At 34.5% G+C, this 18,808-nt stretch overlaps 1 protein-coding gene across 1 annotated transcript in view; it reads right to left on the reverse strand.

Moving 5' to 3' along the window:
- Positions 1 to 861: 861 nt before the first annotated feature.
- B3GLCT (beta 3-glucosyltransferase) overlaps positions 862 to 18,808 on the reverse strand; it is a 45,130-nt gene continuing 27,183 nt past the window's right edge. The window contains exons 7-15 of the mRNA XM_039718616.1: positions 17,520 to 17,656; positions 16,624 to 16,687; positions 14,012 to 14,143; positions 12,936 to 13,005; positions 8,874 to 8,987; positions 7,451 to 7,550; positions 6,360 to 6,479; positions 5,695 to 5,839; positions 862 to 2,506 (exon numbers count right to left, since the gene is read on the reverse strand). Coding sequence (XP_039574550.1) covers positions 2,339 to 2,506; positions 5,695 to 5,839; positions 6,360 to 6,479; positions 7,451 to 7,550; positions 8,874 to 8,987; positions 12,936 to 13,005; positions 14,012 to 14,143; positions 16,624 to 16,687; positions 17,520 to 17,656 — 1,050 coding nt within the window. The 3' untranslated portion in view covers positions 862 to 2,338. The remainder of the gene's footprint in view (positions 2,507 to 5,694; positions 5,840 to 6,359; positions 6,480 to 7,450; positions 7,551 to 8,873; positions 8,988 to 12,935; positions 13,006 to 14,011; positions 14,144 to 16,623; positions 16,688 to 17,519; positions 17,657 to 18,808) is intronic.

An 18,808-nucleotide genomic window follows, 5' to 3' on the forward strand; every position in this document is an offset into this window, starting at 1 on the left:
TGGATTTTCATTAGAAACATTAGTACTGCTCAGGCTCAGTAACACAGTTCTGTCCTTAGGTTTCAGCTAGTAACAGTCATCCCGAGTCTTCTAAAACTCAATTTCACATAGAAGGCTTCACGTATTGTTTATATAAAGTCTTTGTGATCCTTTGCTTGAAAAAATCTTATTTAGGTGGTGGACTAAAAGGTGATTTGTGTTATGCTGTTGCAGTGTCTCAAAAGTTGGAGCTTTGGGGGCAAAATAGTTGAGCAAATTATGGCTTTGTTGCCTTCAAAACTATGGAGACTAAAATCAGAAGTATGATGCTTACAAATACCTCCACAAATCTTGCAGTAAAACCCAGAGCTAACAGCAAGGGAAAAGATGGACTTCAGGACAGCTACTACTACATTTGTCAAACCAGAAATAAAAGTCAAGTAAGCAATCAATCAACAAGTCAATGACTTCCCAATGACATCTAAATAAGCAGTGTACAAGTACAACACAGCCTGGACTCAAATCTAATCATCTTTTGTTGATCTAGTCTGCCTCCACAGGGCCCAAGGAGAGATTAAATATCACCAGTTGGAAGTTGGACCTGACTGGACTGACTTGCAAGACCTTTGGAGAATGATAGTGAAATATGTTTTGTGATAGCATCAAGGCTCCCAGTCACAAGGTGTTCATTGAAACAGCATTTTCCATTTGCACAAAACTAGAGGCTGAAAACTGACCTAATGTGGAGGTCAGGACAGAACATGAAAAAACCCCAAAGCTGCCTTTTAATGAAACTGACAGTAAGTACAATTAAGGTGATGAATTTATTTCACTGGTGCTTATAGAATCCTGTACTTGGTTTACAAAGAAGAAGAAGGCACAAAAGGTTAAAGAATGTTTTTATTCAGCTTTCAGCTTTCACAGTTCTAAACAGTAAACAATTAACAATTCACCAATGGTATCAGAGAACACAGTCCTGGTATCAGTAAAATGTCTACTGTTTAAGGCACTGGTAGTGGGAAGGAAAAAAGACATAACATGGATTGCTCTTTCTTAATCAGAACTTGAATCTATTATGAATATGTGCTTGCTATTCAGTGCTTAGAAACCCACAAGCTACATTCACAAACAAACGTTTATACAAGTTCAGTGATTACCAAGACAGGAATCGGTGGCTCCCCTGCTTCGACTCTAGAGCAAGTATTGCTTTTCTTTGGAGTGGAATAAATTTTTAACTTACTAAAAGAAACCCAAACACGAATTGCTTCAGCAGTATGGCTTTAAGACCCTGTATTTGGTTACAATATAGCAAGCCAAGTTAAATAACAGCATACAAGTGCCATATACTGTTATTTTAAAAGAAGCAGTTTTACAATATAAAAATTAGTTTAGAACATACTAAAGCCAGTTTTTGTACAAACATTTTTACAAAACTGAATTACTAAAAAAAATTCAAGGACGTTTTAAATATTAATCACACTTTACATGTTGTATGCATAAAATTACTTGTCTTGATGATATAAATTAGGGATACTACAAAATTTTTAAAGCTGGCATTCATATGCCATTGAAATGCACACATCAGAAATACTGAAATGGTAGTTCTGCAAAAATCTTTAAGAGTCACTTTTATGTTTGCCAAATTGATGCATGGTGACTTCGGTTTCTGAAGGAGCCACAGTGACCTCCCGTGGCCACCTAAGAGATCCCTGTCCTTTTTTTCCATTCTGTACATGACATTCCATACAAATGCCAATAAACTTAAAAGGTACAACATGGTTTCATGGCTGGTCTAGCTACTCCAGCAAACAACAATATTTCTATCTCAAATGAGCATAAAGGAACACAGCCTTCACACAATCTAGCTCTGGGCGCAGAAAAAAAGTCAAGTGTCCTCTATGATTTATCAAGAAACTGTTCCAGAACCTTTTACAGAACTATTTTCTGTAAGTCAGCAAGAGATGATATTTAATAGATGTTCAACTCTTATTCAGTATTAGGCTCCCAAATACATAAATTCAGCTTTTGGGAGAGCAAAGGAAGGGAATGTAAAGCAATGCTGTCTGAACCAAGTCCAAAGCAGGACACAGGTAAAGTTGTACAAGACTCTTAAATGTGAATCAAGTTCATTGGTATACAAAGCCCAAAATTATTCTAAAAAGAAAGCAAGTGGAGGAAAAGAATGCAAAAGTCATTTAAGTGCCTTCTTCCATTGTTCTGAAGGGATGCAACCAACAGGAACGAAACACTCTCTTCTTATGTCATGAACATATGAACAACGTGAAAACAAAACAAAATTCACAGTAGTGACTGTCTCTCAGCTGTAGAATAGTAATTATTACTTGCATTCTTCTACTGCTCATAAATCCTCTCTGTTATATCCAACTTTTTTTCCGTTATGTGACTCCTCTGTGTTTGGTGCCAGCCATGTGAAATACACCTTCACTGGATCAATATTCCAATGCTTGTGAAATGATACTGGAATTTGGTGAGAAAGGTAGTCTTTTGGGTAGTCCATTGGCCTTGCCTAAAATGGAAGAACAAAGAAAAAGCAGCAGTATTAATGATCAGTAATAATTTTTAAAAGGTATCACTGCTCAATGGCCCCTGTGACAAAACCACGTAGCACTGACAAAATACGCAAGATGGTAACAAAGGGGTTTTTATCATTCTATTAAATCAACTGACAAAGCATTAGATTAAATCTTCAACTCACACTGCAACCATCACGCTAGGAATGAAGCACACTGATACTAAATATGCCCTATTTCTCAGGATGAAATAGCCACCACCTCAGAAGTCAAGTGATAAACTGTGTAGCTCGTATGAAATATTTTTAAATATGCAGTTTTGGCTCAAAAATGACAAAATTATTTTAAACTATATTCTCTTCCTCCTCTAATGAGAGTTGTCAGCACTGCCACTGTGATTGTAGGATTCTAATAAGGCCATAAGAAGCCAAAATGTATAGAGTTTATGATAGGTAAAGGTTCCAAATGTGGGATACATTGTGGTGCCAGAAAACTGTATTGTTATTCTTTATTAGGCTATATCAAACCAGACAGAATTACAACACAGCTACAAAATGCAGCTGCTGTCCTAATGCTCCATGTGTATTTCATTTTCTCTGGCAGTTCAATGACACTAAGTGCATCATTACATAAAAAAATTCCCACCTACAGTGGTCCCTGGTAAAACAACTACATTTTGCCATTAGAGTTTTTATAAGAAAAATGCATGGAAGACACAAATATTTGTGGTTTACATCTATTAAAAAAAAAAAAGAAGAAAATGGAATTATTTGGGTAACGAATAATTTAGTTGATGCCTAAGCTGGTAAGTGATTCAATACTGCATGCTTCACCTACTTCTGGTGGTATTTATGAATTCTTCATGCAGTTCTGTATACATTACAGTCATAAAACAGGCAACAGAATTTGACATTATGAAATCTGAGTATGTGTTGTTAGTGTTTTGTTTTTTTTATTCCGATATTTAAAACACAGAGTGCTTATTTATACAAATTCCACTGGAGAAAGCAAGAGGGAATCTGTATCCCTCACAGCTTTTGAAAAACATTTTGAACAACATTTAGGTTTCAAGAACCTGAAGAATTTATTTTGGATAAGAAACAGTTTTTACACATCTGAGACCAAAGATTTCTGCTGTTTGGAAATGAATCAGCTTTTTATTAAGCTACAGACAAAATTCTGGTGTTTTGATAATTCAAAAATAATGATACCTACTCTAGTAACTGTTTCTTTGGGTTTTTTTTTGCTAAAATTTGTATTTGGTGCTCTAGAGAAGCCAAATATATTGCTTTAGCCCAGATTTTATATTTAAGACCACAATTCCGGTTGATAATCAACATGGGAAGGTTCCTGTTCTCTTTAAGAATCTGATCATGTCAAAAACCTCAGGAACAGGTTACAGAACTTGTATCTACCTCAGCAAGAAGGCAGCAGGAAACCAGTAAAAGTGAGCAAACACATCACAGACACTCCAAGAATGAAGGTATCTTTGCTTCTGTTTCATAAGCTATGTCTCAGTGCAATTTTAGATTTACATACTTCAAGGAACATCACACATTATAATATTTCTGTCAAGTCCTTAAAAAGTTCTTTTCTGGTTGACACAAAACCAAAATTGGTTTTCTCATTTTTAATTTTTTTTTTCTTGCAAAATAGTGTATTTAGTAGATTAAGAATACTCAATTTTTATTCAGTGGTTTTCCCTCATGGGTTAATTTTTGTTCAAGGGATGTTAAACTAGAATTTGTTACAAGCAACAGTAAAGATTAATTAGAAGTCAAGTGCAATTTTCTATGTGAAAAATCAAACTGCTAGGATTTCACTTTCAAAGGGATTCAGTATCAAATGCACACTATTAAGGATTACAAGGAGGTGCTTTTTTAATAAGAATCATTCTTACAATTTTGGAGAATGAGTTCTGTTCTGACTCTCCTTTAATTAGGCTGGTTTGTTGTTTTGAGTTTTTTAACACATGAGCAAGCAAAATTATTCAGTAACTGTCGATTTTATAATATGCATGACTTGTTTTCTTTTTATATTGAAAGGAGTAATTATTAGTAATTAAAGTAAGCAATGATAAAACAGGAGAGTAAACAGATATTTTTTATATGGACAAGGAATTAAAATACTGAATAGTATGTTCTCAGTCTTCCCATTTCTCTAAATAGGAAATGTAATCAGAAATTGAGTCTTAACATAGGAAAAGCTGATAATTTAAATAAGAAACTCCCCCTCTCCACTGACAGCTGCTTTGAACTACAGCGTAATTTACTAATTCTCAAGTAGCATATTATCTTATTCTCAGCTCATATTCAGATATGCAGGTCTTCCCAGTTTTTCAACTAGACTGACAACTGAAAAACATCAAACATCACACTGATTTAAATGCTGACTTTTAAAAAAGTTGTGCACTGTTTGGGGAAAAAGTCTCTAGTGCTTCTTGTTCATACCATGGAAGGACTGGAAAAAAAATCTCCATAGGCCTCAGTGCATCACGCTTTCCACTGTGACACTACAGTTAAATACCGTGGAAGACAGAAACAAGATTCAAGTCTACTCCAGCCCTTTTCTCCCAAACTCACATGAAAATTATGCTTTGTAAGTTCTCTTTCCTGTGCGCTAGGATAGAGAAATTTATCGTACGTATCCCATTCTTCAGCATCCACCTTAACAGCAATAACTTAATATTTTACATCTCCACTAATGAGGTATTTCAGAATAGTAAATACTGAATCAATAGAAAAATCAGGTAAGTAGAGCAGGCGGATTTATTGAAAAATTTTACACTCAGTTCTCCATTACCTGAAGAAAAAAGTATTGTGTTGTAGGTTTCTTCCCATGAAGGACATAAGACAGCTGTTCAATACATGTGGCTCCTAATTATATTTCTTTTTCAAAATCATCACCTCTAACTACATTTTATTAGAAATGCAGTCATAGGTTAGCTAAAATATCACATAAACTAGCAAAGCATTGTGGTAATCCATGGCATGAGAATGCTCTTATTTGATCAGTCTTGTTCTGCCGAGAATCAAGGTAAAGCAGCAGCAGCATCGCAGTTAGTGTGGAATTTGAATATTTATGACTGGATGGAATATTGATGGAATTTGAATATTTATGACTGTTTTATGTGTACACATAAAAAGTGGAATACATTTTTAATACTCAAAAATAACTCTCAGACCTGATGAAAGAGCGGACTGTGTGTTACAGGGATTCCTAAGCCACTGAAACACATCCCAAGGACCATATCATCGGGGGCATCCATGCTGTAACACCGGCACTTGCTAGCAAGTAGTTTCTGAACAGCTGCTCTGCTGAAAACCATCCTGAACAAGAAAAAATCATATAAAATGTATAAAAACTTCTAAAGACACCAAATATCTGTAATTAATAATATTGCTAAATTATTTAAAAGTGCAAGACTGAATGTAGCCCTCTGATACAACACATTTGAAATTCAGAATTTAAGGGGTCAGAACTGACAAACAGTGCAAGAAGCATTTTCTGAAAGATAATTACTTTTTATACTGAAAATGAATTACACCACTTATACCCATTGTTATTCCAACAATAAGTTGGCCACCCACCATTTTTATTACAGCTGATTCCTCCTAAATTTGGCCTGGACTCAAAAGGGATGTTCTCCTCAATCTTACTCAAATGCAAGTGAGAAGAGTTGGGGACTTGAGACCAGCATATGTCACTACACAGAAGGTGTGAGGTAAATTGCACACGTCTGGGGACAACATCACTGTTTCTGTTGAAACTGATTTGTGTCGTAATTTAAAACATTTGCACTCAAAACAGGAAGTAATGTAGATCTCAGTAGAAACTTAAATAAATTACCCTCCTCCACCAGTGATATAACTGTATCCTCCTGTTCCCAAGCCATAGCCATAACGCTCTCCAAGGAATATTGGTTCATTTGGGTCATAGCAGCTGAGCAATTTTCGGAGTCTGAATATACTATAATATGAAAAGCCATTAAAAAAAATCTTGTAAACATTCTTTTTGGAACAGACATTGCTACCCTCAACAGCATTATATTAAATAGCACAAAGATGACAGGAGAAATTTGGAAATTCTACCCCAAAAAAACTCCCCCAGAGATACAAACAGCTAAACAGAAATTTATGATGGATAATTTACTATGAGAAATGACTGTGCAATTTGGTCAAATGATGAACAAATTAGCTTGAAGTATTTTTTTAAGTAGGCAGTTTGTCAGCAAAACTGCATCTCATCTCAGAGAAAACATGAAATGACACTTTCCAAGCAATGATATGATCTTTGCAAATTATCTATGAACATTTATGAATTGAAAACTAAAAGGTAGATTTCATTTTATGAATGTTGCATTATCCACAGTTACATCCTCTCACTATTTCTCCTTCTGTCACATGATTTAATGTAAAGTCTTGAACCACTGTTCCCGAGCAGGTGATCCTGTGCATTGCTCAGTGTGCCTTTTTTTGCTTCTTTTGCAGTGTCAGATTTTACGAGAGTAGGATCTAATTTTGCAACAAATGCAAATTCCAAAACACCATTCTGGGCAGCTTGGACAACTGGCCTTAGCTTATGGAACCTTCCTTCTGACACATTTGTCTGAGGAACACATCTTAGAAAGGTTATTAGCAAATGACTAAATGCTATCAGCTCAAACATACCTACTCTGAGGAATCACAAAATGTGGTGTATTCAGACTATGTGATTACACAATAGCACTGATATGCACAGTTTTAACCAGGTTACGACATTGTTTTTAGTATCTGGCAAAAGAATACTGATGGGAAATGACAATTTTTTTTCTTCAAGTAATATAAAGCAACATGACTAATAAAATAGCTGTATCTCTTAAATAAAGAAGGATAGGTGAATATTGCTAAACCTCTTATTGACATAAACAGTGGCAGCTCCTGAAGGAATGCAATATATACCTTATCAGTGTGTCATCATCCACTACAACTAACCAAGGGGTTCTGGGAGAAGTATGATTCAAAAACCTTTCCAAAATGGCAAAAGTTTTTCCACAGTGACCTAAAAAGAAGATAAATTAACAGAATATATACTTAAATAAAACAGGAATTAAACTAAAAACAAGTTTTATTCCATCTATCTGTCAAGCTGTTGAACAATACTGGACTAACTGCTACTCAATTTAAAGAGCTGTAAAAATGAGGAGACTATGATAGAAGCAAATGTTCTGCAAAATGCTCCAAGACACTGTCATAGCATTTCAAGATTCATTATGCAGATCCATTGGTTTTATAGAAATACTTTAATCTATTTTAATCTATTGTACTCCTCACTGGCAACTCAGGTCCTGATCATTGCCTCCAAGGAAAAATCTTAACATTTATCACAAGATTATAAGGAAGTTCAGGGGGTAAGACACCCTTTGCTGGGAGTGCAGAAGTGAAACACCCTTGTTCACAATAAGCAAAAACAAGAAGTTTCAGACTTCTATTGAGTCTTTTTTAGATCTTGGGTAAACCTCATTTCAACCAGTCTTTAGTCATCACAGTTGATTGTCTAAAGTAATTACTGCTATCAATATTACATTTAGTAAACAATCACCCAAAATAACAATATTATATTTGAAGCCACTTTCAATTAAAATATTCTTTGAGAAAATGCAGTAATTCTATGCTAAAGACATGAAGGAAGTCTGGTAATTTTGTGAGACTGTGAATTTAATGCAGACTGATATCTGAACACTTCCAAAATGAAACTCAATATTTCTATATTATATTCTATTTTAAAAAACGGAAGCTTCCTGGCATGACCAGAACTACTGGGCATATAGATAGCCTTTTTTATATTCAAACACAAAGTAAATTGATATAAATGCCTGTTATTTGCTATAGAGATATTTCAACCCTAACATTCAGTTTTTGTGCTTAAATCAAGACCTGCAAGGCACATGGATATAATATCTGAATGCCATATGGCAAGCAGTTTATGCTTAGTAACCACTTGGCATTGCCTGAGGTCTTTTGAAATAAATTTATGTCTTCTTCACTGTTAATGATCCTACTGAAAATCATACATAACTGTAGAGTTATTACTCTTACCCCAAGTAATAAAACATTTTTTTTTCTCTTGGAGTATATCAGTATACCATATTTTATAATCTCAGTATTTAGGATTTCTGCTTAAAAGAACATGTTATCTACACAGGGGGACTCTGAATGTACTCTCCATCCATTTTCTATGTGAAAGGCATTTTTTTTAGTTTAGGCTGCACATATGTGCTAGAGAAAACCAGAATTTCTACATGACATGCTTGACATGAAAGACACATAACAACCATAAAACTTGACTTCTTCAGTCATTTGTGCAGAAATGACAAAAGCTCACCTCTGTCAGTGTTAGGTATTCCTAGGTCTATAGTAGGAATGGAGATGTCTGCATAATCACTGTAGTACTCAACAAGGGCAGCTTCTCTTTCCCAGGTTTGCTTTACAACTGGTACTGTAAAACAATGATTGGCATTCAAACACAAGGGACTTGATTAAAATAGATACTTGATCCAAATATTCATGTTAACCATGTTTTGTTAGCGACATTTGTTCTCATGGTAATAAAAATGCTGCTTCAAATACAGCATCATGATTCTAAATGTCTATTCTGTTTTCTTTCCTACAATATTTAGAGAAAAAAAAAATATGAAAGCCAGCCAGGACAGTTTTACTTAAATGATAAAAAAAAGATTCTATTAAAATATGACTATATTTTCATGATACTATTATTCATAATAATAATTGAAAAATGTGATATTTACATTTTTCTAACCAAAGCATGGAATTCTACTTTTACACTTGCTGTTGTACAATTCATAGCACACATCAGCACGAACACTATCAGAGATTAGTCCTTCTTCCAGTACTGAAATGGCACGTTTCAGTCCAACTGTGCAGTCTGTAACATATTCTGAATCAGAAACAGACCAAATGTACCTTTTGAAATACTTTACTGGTATTATACACATCCCATCTGACAGCAACATCATATTAATGCTCCAAAGCACCTGTCTCTGGAGACACTCACAGGACATTTTATAACCATTCCTGTTATAAACATATAAATATTTATGTTTCATTTATGAATAAGAAGTATTTCTATAGTATAGTTTATAAATATCATACAATCAATTTTGATCCCATTGAGATTCTATTCAAAGGAGGATTGCTTACTGCTTCTCTAAAGAAAAAATCCCTTTTTCTTACTAGTTTGATATTTCACATCAGCATTTAAAATTGATCACACAAAATTCTAATAATGATGCCATGAGTGTTTACATTACATCAAGAGGTGAATAAATGATGGGTAACACAAAAAAATTCCAACCATCTGCAGGGCATTCAGAAAAAAACAATCGGATTGAAATGATGATGTCTCTTCCATCTTAAAACTGAGGAGGTCAGGCCTGAGATGAGCAGGTACTCTGCATTCTGCTGTTACTGCTTCTCTGCTTTATGCTCTCAACACCATCCAGGACTCACCAGTAACAGGTAGTGCTTCAAATGAAGGAAATACTTACGTAACTTCCCTTTGCTGCTATACAACCCTGATGCTCGTGAACAACTCACTTTAACTCCTTACAAGAATCATCCATCACCTAATTGGATGTTTGTTGCCTACCTAATTGCTCACTTCTCTCTATTCTGAACATACAGGACTTATTAGCTTGATTGATCAACAGTCAGTTTGGAAACAGTTACCTTTCAGTACATTTTGGTGTTAAGACAGGGTAATAAGAACTCAATGCACTAATGGAAAGGCTTTAATATTTTGAAAAGAAAAAAAAAAACACTTTTGCAGCATATTACAATGGTCCATACTACTTTTAAAAGTTCTTAAAAGAGTTCTCATTTTTTCATAAAAAATCCAAAAAGGAATTATGTACAAAAAAATGTACAGGCAGGAAATTACTTTCTTATTTTGTTGAAATGTTTTACTTAAAAATGTTTATCAGCAGAACAAAACCAGAAAGGTTTCAGATAACAAGGCTTCCAGAACAGAAGAATCACAGATATACAAGAGCATCCAAACTTCCCCTGGCAGAAGAGATTCACCTCTGAAGGTTGTTTTATCTTTCTCCAAACAAGGACCTGAAACTCAGCAAGGTCCTTTAAGATACAGAAATATTTGCAATTACAGAGCCTGAGCCTCTCAATTCCTTCAGTGGAGCCCCCCTTTCTTTCTATAAATGAAGAAAATCTTACTGAAGCAAGGACTTGAGTCTCATCTCAGTTACGAGCTCTAGCAAGGGGGCTGTTGGCTGCAGTGTCCTTCTCCTTCCCCTGTTTGTCTTGATGGAAGTGTCACCATGCAGACTAATGTCAACTGTAAACTGAATCCCACAATACTTTGTAATTCCTGGCAAATTGTATCTTTCAAAGAAGACTACTTGAAATTTTGGACTAGATGACAATGCAAATATTTATCAAAATGCATTAATACTTGTGATCACACTAAAGTTTGAATACCACTAGATGTATTTAAAGATCAGCTCTAAGCTCTTAATGACATTTCATTTCTGCTATTTCTAGAAACCTGATGCATGTTTGCAGTCTTGAAAATTTCTTTTATAACTACAGATGGTATGTGTAAGAAGGAGAGTTGTATCTGAAGTAAATTCTGAGGTAAAATTTAGCTGCTTTTAAAAGCACATCAATTTCCAAGCCTTAGTGCTGCATTAATGTAGTTTTTGGCATACAATAAAGAATGACTTACCAGGTAAAAAGAGCTCTCTGAAGCTGGCATCCATTAATCTTTCAAAATCTGCAGTAAGATTATCCTCTATTGCATAACACTGGAAGCTGTGAGGAAAGTTCAAGAATTTTCCTCAGTCTTCAACAGGTGTTTCTTGAAGGATGTTTATGCTATCTTTTTGAGGCCTTATGTTTCTTTCTGACTTTCTAGGTTGTGGGGTTTTTCCTTTTTCTTCTTTTTTTAAATTTTGATGTTAAAAAATTAACATGGATCCAGGAAGGAGAACTCTTCAGTGAACTCCAATTACAGGACAGTCAATTTTGTTTTGTCAAAAGCTACTTTAAAGATAACCTAACAATTACATGACTAAAACACTACAAGTGTGCTTTCATCAGGTGCAGTAGCATTAAGAAAATAATTACATAAATCTTGTTATGAAAAAATCCCTCCTGTTTTTAACTAGACTTAGTTAAGGAAAGAGCTTTTACTTTCATCCCATCCTCTGACAACAGGTATGGCAAAAACCTCTCAAAATTTGATACAACTACTATCCAATTACTTGATTTTAATTTTTTTTGCCAATTATAATCCCTTTAAATTATGCTTATAAACAAACTAAGCCTAATGGAGAGAGTATTATGCACCTGGAGTATTAAAGAGCACACAAAATTCAAGCAAATTCCTGGAAACAAATATCTTCCTTATTAACAAAATGTCTAAAAGCAAACTAGAACAGACTGGTAGGTGGCACCAAGTAGGTGGAATGTCTTCTGTTCAATAGCTGGATTTGGAATTTTTCCTTCCAAGCTTTGTCAAGACTTGATCTCCCTCAATTTAGCTGAGCATTACTATGTGGTAGCAGGAGCTGAGAGTCTCTCTGTGTCTATTTTCTGTGCCTCTGAGGAGGAAGTTACTGCTCACTGTGTTTATCTTATTGGGCTGCACTAGAGGTTATTTTGTTTATTGTTTTTAGCATGGTGACTGTCACTGCTTGTGTAACTCTACAATTTTCAGATGAACTTCCACATGAAACATGCTATAGTGTTTCACACACTCTTGATCTGGGCCAGTGGTTGGACAAAGTTCTACATATGACCAGAATTCCAGAAGGGACAGGTTTTCCCATTCCAAGCATTATACAGTACATATGCACGTGGAACAGCTAGAAGCAACATGACAGCATAAGCTGCTCAATCTTTTACTGAAGAGGAGGGCAGGACAAAAGGAAGGAAGAGATGAGGGACCTTTCAGCTTGTTGAAATTTCTAAGTCAGCCACCAAAGAGCTGCTCAATTGTCACTGCTGGCACAAAGAAAAGAAGTGAAGCAATTATCTGGGGGGAACTCACTGAAGGATATTAATAGCTGCTGTATTAATTCATATTGCAACAGTTCCAATTTACAACAATATGAGCTAATCCTATGCATGTTTTAATTTAGTATTCAATTCCAAGGTTTTTGCCAACAGTGACTAATGATGAAACCATTTTTAATCTTAAACAGCACTTCTGAGGACTCTGAACAGCAAAAAGATTCCACCTGAAGGATAAGCTATTTATAATTCCAAAACTTTCTGTTTCCGAGTCGATTTTGCAAACATTTAGTCCCAAGAGCTACAGAGACAGCATATATCAGTTTGCTTTTTAAATATTCATTTTATGAACTACATTGCATTGAACTACTACCTTGACCAGCCAACAACTTACTTCTGTCACCATGAAATTTTCGACATGTTTTTACAGCAACAAAAACATCTTCCTTATTCACTGGCTCTCCCTATATGAACAAAACAAAAATTAATCTTTTAAGTGCAGGCTGTGCCTGTAGTATTTTATAGGATATGTATGTCTATACATATAATAAAACAGGAAATAGCTTTTCATTGTATAGCCTATCATGCAGAATAGTGTTCTCATGATACACCAGGAAGTGAATTTTTATCTCTTAAAAAAAAAAAAAGGCATTGGTTGTTTAAAATTGCTGAAATAACATTCTTGGAAAATTTTTGCCATTGATGCAGTACTCTAACAAGAACTAAAACACCTATCATCAGGAAAAGACCGTGAGTAGAAAAACTTGTTGAACTAAGAATGAATAATCAGAAAAAGACTGTTTTCTTAATTTCTTTGAAATAGGTCACTATGAGAACACAACTTGTATGACACTTGGAAAGACCAGCTTAAATGATGCACACTAGAAATCTTTGAATTTCCTCAACTGTAATAAACCATTTGACCACTTTGATTTGTTATCCTTTTTGGCACCTCAAATTTTGCTCTCCTGGAAGCATGGAACACTTTTTGGCCACTAGCTACACTTAACTCTTAATATAATAAATGTATTCTCCTAGAGGTGGAAGAGATGGGTTGTACTTTAAGGCACCAAATACTATATTACATATTATCTTTAACCTTAGCAAGTTTTAGACTCCCATCTGTGGGGAAAAAACAAAAAAAAGATCATCTATACTTCAGTATCTCACTGTGCAAGGAGTGCAAGGATAAATAATTTATAGATCATGCGCCAACCAAACATTGTGGTAGAAAGACTCATTAAAGCATACACAATATTAGTTGCCAGGAAAAATTCTGTGCCACAGAATCCTGAAAGCATATCCAAAATACATCCTAGATAAATGCCAGAACAAACTATTTTGTAGGGGTTTTTTTAGCTTACTTAAAAATATTTTCTCAAGTTTTGAGATTTTTCAACTGAAGTATTTTATGTTTTAGTATGAGTTTTACTTTTACTAACAAAATGGTATTTAAAATATTGTACTTACACAAAGTGGCAGAAAATTACTGAAAGTTGTTGCACAGTGATCAACCTTATATGAATTCACATCATCTGTGCAGAACTCAGGCACTGGAGTAAGATGTGGTCCTTCCCCTTTCTGCCAAATGTACAGGGCAATCTATCAAAATTGGAAACATCTATATCAGTAATTAAACTAAATAAAAATGTTCAGATCATACAAGGAAATCATATTAACAAGAAAAGTGAAAGATATGGGATGGTGTAGCAGATTTGTTCTTGAGCTGATTAACTAATTCCTCCATATTCTGCTGGGGGCACCATGCTCAGAGCCAGGTATTGGTTGCTGGCTCTTCCTGTCACTCCCTCCAAGTGGAATAATAGAGAACAGTACTTTTGCTCCTGGGTCCTTTAGCCAATTGACCCTGTATAGTTCAGAATTCAGTTATTATATCACATGAACCAACAAAGAAGCAATGCTTCTAGACAATAAAGAGTATTTGACAATTGTAACTTATCATTAATTATTTATGAAAATTCACAATGTGCTAACATTTCCCATTGAAAAATGCAATTTCAATAAAAAGCCTTAGAATGGTGTGAAGCTATTTGATTTCAGAAGTGAGATTAGATTGCCATGTTGGGTTGAAGCACAGGATGACACAAGGCTAGTAAAGCAATGGAAACAGATTTACAACAAAAAGACAAAAATAGTCTTAGTGCTGGTTCACACCTAACATTAGATGTACAAAAAATTCTGTTATTCAATTCCAGCTTTGAATAGGCATCAGGGAATATGCCATATATTGTATGTTGCAAAAAGTCTAAGCAACAACCTACAAATGAGCAGTGGCATGACAACAACACTTTACCACCTCTGCAAGATACCAAAGTTATATAAATGTTATGGATATAAGGAATAGAGATTTTGAAAGTAATAAAGCAACACAAACAAAAAAGAAACAATAAAAAGGATGCAGAGAACAATAAAAAACCAAAGACTATAGGCATATGTTATTAGGAGTCCCTCAAACTAAAATATTTCTTATAAACTTAAACATTATACACAACCATAAAAAACAACAGATTATATTTTTTGATTTGTTGTCAATCTTGGTACACACAAGAAGAGCGTAGACAAAAAAATGATTTAAGACAGAGAAGATGGTGATTTATTAAATAAATGAGAGGGAATGAAACTGTCTCTAGGGAGACATGAGACTGTGCAGAAAGAATAACTACAGGGCTGAAGTAGGTTATCAATGGCAATAAATTTGAAATAGAACATATGGAAGGACCTGCTAACAGAATAATAAGTGGATGGAAGTAATTTTGTTGGTCGTGTGACCAACTGTTTTTTACTAAGCAATCTGTAGCACATGAAGGACTGGCTCTTAATGATCTTTTTTATGATTATGACAATATGTTTAATGTTTTGATGACAATATGTTTTTTTTAGTGCTGAGGTACACTGGAATACTGGGAATATAGGAACGATTTTGTCTTAAAAATAAAGTTCAAATAAAATGACTTGTGAAGCCCAGGTCTTCCATTGGAAAAATTAACAAGAGGAAAAAAACAGCTTCTTGTCTTGTTTCTCACAGCAAAATGAAAGCTGTATATAAATTAAAACTATATAAAAAATGGTTTTGCATAAAACCAAATTTATTTAAATATGCTACATATCTATACTCTATAAATGCACCACAGATTTATGTTGTAAATGAGGAGGTTTATGACCATTATGAGATCTGACAAAGCAGCAGTAGTTTTATGTAAAGGTCATTTTTTTCTGGACCAGAACAATAATTTATACATGCTTTTCAGGAGTGTTAAAATAATTAAAGCTACTTCATTGTCACTTATAACTTCAGGCCAAAATCTTAATCCTGTTCTTCTTTCCTTCTTCTTCACATCCTAATCCTAACCTTAATCATATTTTTATTTCAGCCCAGAAGCTTATTCCAGATTCATCCCCCTCTTCCACCTCTGGTTAAGAAGTTCACTTTGCTGACAGTACTAAACCCTGGATAGCACAAACATTTTAAATGCAGAAAAAATAAAAAAGCCTCCAAAAAAGTAGCACAGACACTCTCTCCTTCTCATGTTCCTTTCAGTCAGTTCACTCACTGTCTGAAATACCTTCTGCCAACCTTTTGAAAGTGTTGCATACCAGAGACAAAAAAAAATCTTTCCAGACTTCCAAGCTGCAATTCACAGCACTGCTTGCTCACACAAAGTTAGATTCCTCAGAGTATTTAATGCAAACCCCACCATATTTATCTCTGAGAGTCTGATTCAGAAAGTGAGGCTGGCTAGAATTGAGGTACTACTCACCTCAGCTAATGGCTGATGAATTGGAAGTCCCTCTCCTTCGTTACAGAGCAATCCTTAGAAGATACCTTAATGCATACAACCATGTATGCATTCTTATATGAATGCAAGCTTATTAATAAATTTGTCTATGCTTAAAATATAGTTCTAAAGTATTACAATATTCTAAAGGAAGGAAAAGAAATCTAACATGCCATTGCAGTCAAACTTTTTAGCAATGTTTAAGAATAATTTCTTATTATGATTTAACACCATTCAAATATATAACTCTGAGACAATTTCTTATTTCATCACACCACTACTTACCTCATGCTTTAAATCTATTGTAAAGTCTGATTTGAGTGGCTCGCTCTTCAACTTCTTTGCAAGCCTATGCAATTAGAGATGAAGAAACTTAATCAAACATATTAAAAAAAACCAATCACTAGTGCATACAGGAAAGTGTGGCTGGTACTCCTGACCATCTTATAAGGGGAAAAATAATAATAAATCACATTTCTGTATTTATTGCCTCAATATTTATCATACAAATCCTTTTTTAAACAAAAGCTGACAGTGTCAGGATGTTAACATTAATTTTCAACACACACACCTTGATAAATTCTTCCTACACAAGAAGAAAGTTCTCATCTGGAGAAGGTAGAGAGTCTCTCATAAAATTTTCAACAGATTAAAAGCAGCAGTGCATTTCAAGCTCAGTACTGATCAGCATCTTAAACTGCACAATATTCTCTTTCCATGTATTTCAAACCATAGTGTTTAAGGACTTTCAATTCATGGGGACATTGATCCTTGCTATGGTAAGACACATTCAACTTCTGAAATCTATGAACTTTTCAAATCTCATTGAAAGCACCCAAGAGTCTAAGCTGAAATAAATATGTGGTTTGTCTGTACAGAATGAAAAACACTTCTAAGAGGGCAATGCAGCCACTCTAATGCCCAAGAATAAAACCACTGTCTGGGGGAGAATACATTCTTAAAATTATAATATGGAATTGAACTAGTTAAACAGTTACTACTGGACAACTATTAGCTTCTTCATGTAGGCAGAGTGAAGCAAAATAAATCACATGCACAGCAATGGCACAGAAATCTATTTCTACATTCTTGTTTAATTTTGAAGTGTTTATAATAATTATACTTGGAATGTATAGAATAATGGACAATAAGCAGGAAGTTACTTAAAATTCAATTCTTACTTGTTAACAAGTGGAATGCTAAGTGCCCAACCAGCAGCAAAATCTGGAAATTTAAAGACTGTAGGATTTTCAGCAAAGGCATAATGGTGAATTATTGTAGATTCTTCATCATATAATGCTTTACCTAAAAACCACTCCTGTAAAGGAATATAGGAAACAATTTTGTTCATCTACAGCATCCTTTTAGTGAAGTTGATGACTGCATTCATGCTGAATAAAGCAAACCTGAAAACAAAAACAAGGGAAGCACATTGTTCACAATTAATAATCTGGACAAAAATTGTATTTGGTGAGAAATGAAACTAAAGATTGTTTTCCAAATTCAATTTTCCTTTTATTGGGAGTTGGGACACAATTTGTTATTTTATTAGAATTTGTATGTAAGGCAAAGGAGAGAGTAAAACTGGCAAACAGGCAGCATCTAGAATAAAAATGTTCATGTTTCTATTTTGAGAATATCAATTGCAAGTAGATATTTCTTAAACAAAAAAAAAGGATGTTCCAAAGGTCTGAATATATTCAGTCCTCCGTTTTGAAGACAAAGTGTTTCAAAAGGTAAGACCTCTGAATTTTTATTATTATTACTGCCATTTTAGAAAAGAACTGTGAGAAAACACATGGCCATGTGCCTGAAAAAGAAGTAGGCATGCTAAACTGAGCAGAATTACAATAAAGAAGCATAAAAGATTTCACACAGGAGATTTTGGCTTCTTTTATTACAGGCAAAGGACTGACACCAAGGTGGGGTTTTTTTTCTGAACACTGAAAAATCTAAATATTAGCACCTTTCATGTCAGTTGCATTGCCCAATTTGCTTTGCTCCTTGGTGACTGTACTTCTGTTTTGTTCTGCAAGTCTTTTGGTAGTGTTTTTTTTCCAATAGGTACAGAATATTTATCACCAAGACAGATCAGAAACAGAATGCAAGTAAAACACCCTACTATTTTACATCAGAGACAAACTAGCATCAGTCATTCAGTCTGATGATAATCAGAATTGATAACAGACAGGAAAATGGGGAGAAGGGACGACTAAACAGACTATATTAATCTTTTTATTTATGGTACATAATTTTTAGGCTATTCACAGAAAAAATGGTTTCTCTGCTTGATTTTAACAGTTCTTCAACAGCTATACAGGCGTTTGTACTGCTTTGTGTTAAATACCATGCTCTCAGCCTCAGCAACAGCCTCTAAGCCCCTGTTTTAAGGTGTTTGGACACATCTTTTCCAACATTTGGCAAAACACACTCAATCACATTCAAAAAGAAAGTAAAATCTCTAAATTTT

The sequence above is a fragment of the Passer montanus genome, unplaced genomic scaffold (genome assembly GCF_014805655.1).
Source record: "Passer montanus isolate IOZ18808 unplaced genomic scaffold, ASM1480565v1 scaffold4, whole genome shotgun sequence".
NCBI classification, from domain to species: Eukaryota; Metazoa; Chordata; class Aves; order Passeriformes; family Passeridae; genus Passer; species Passer montanus.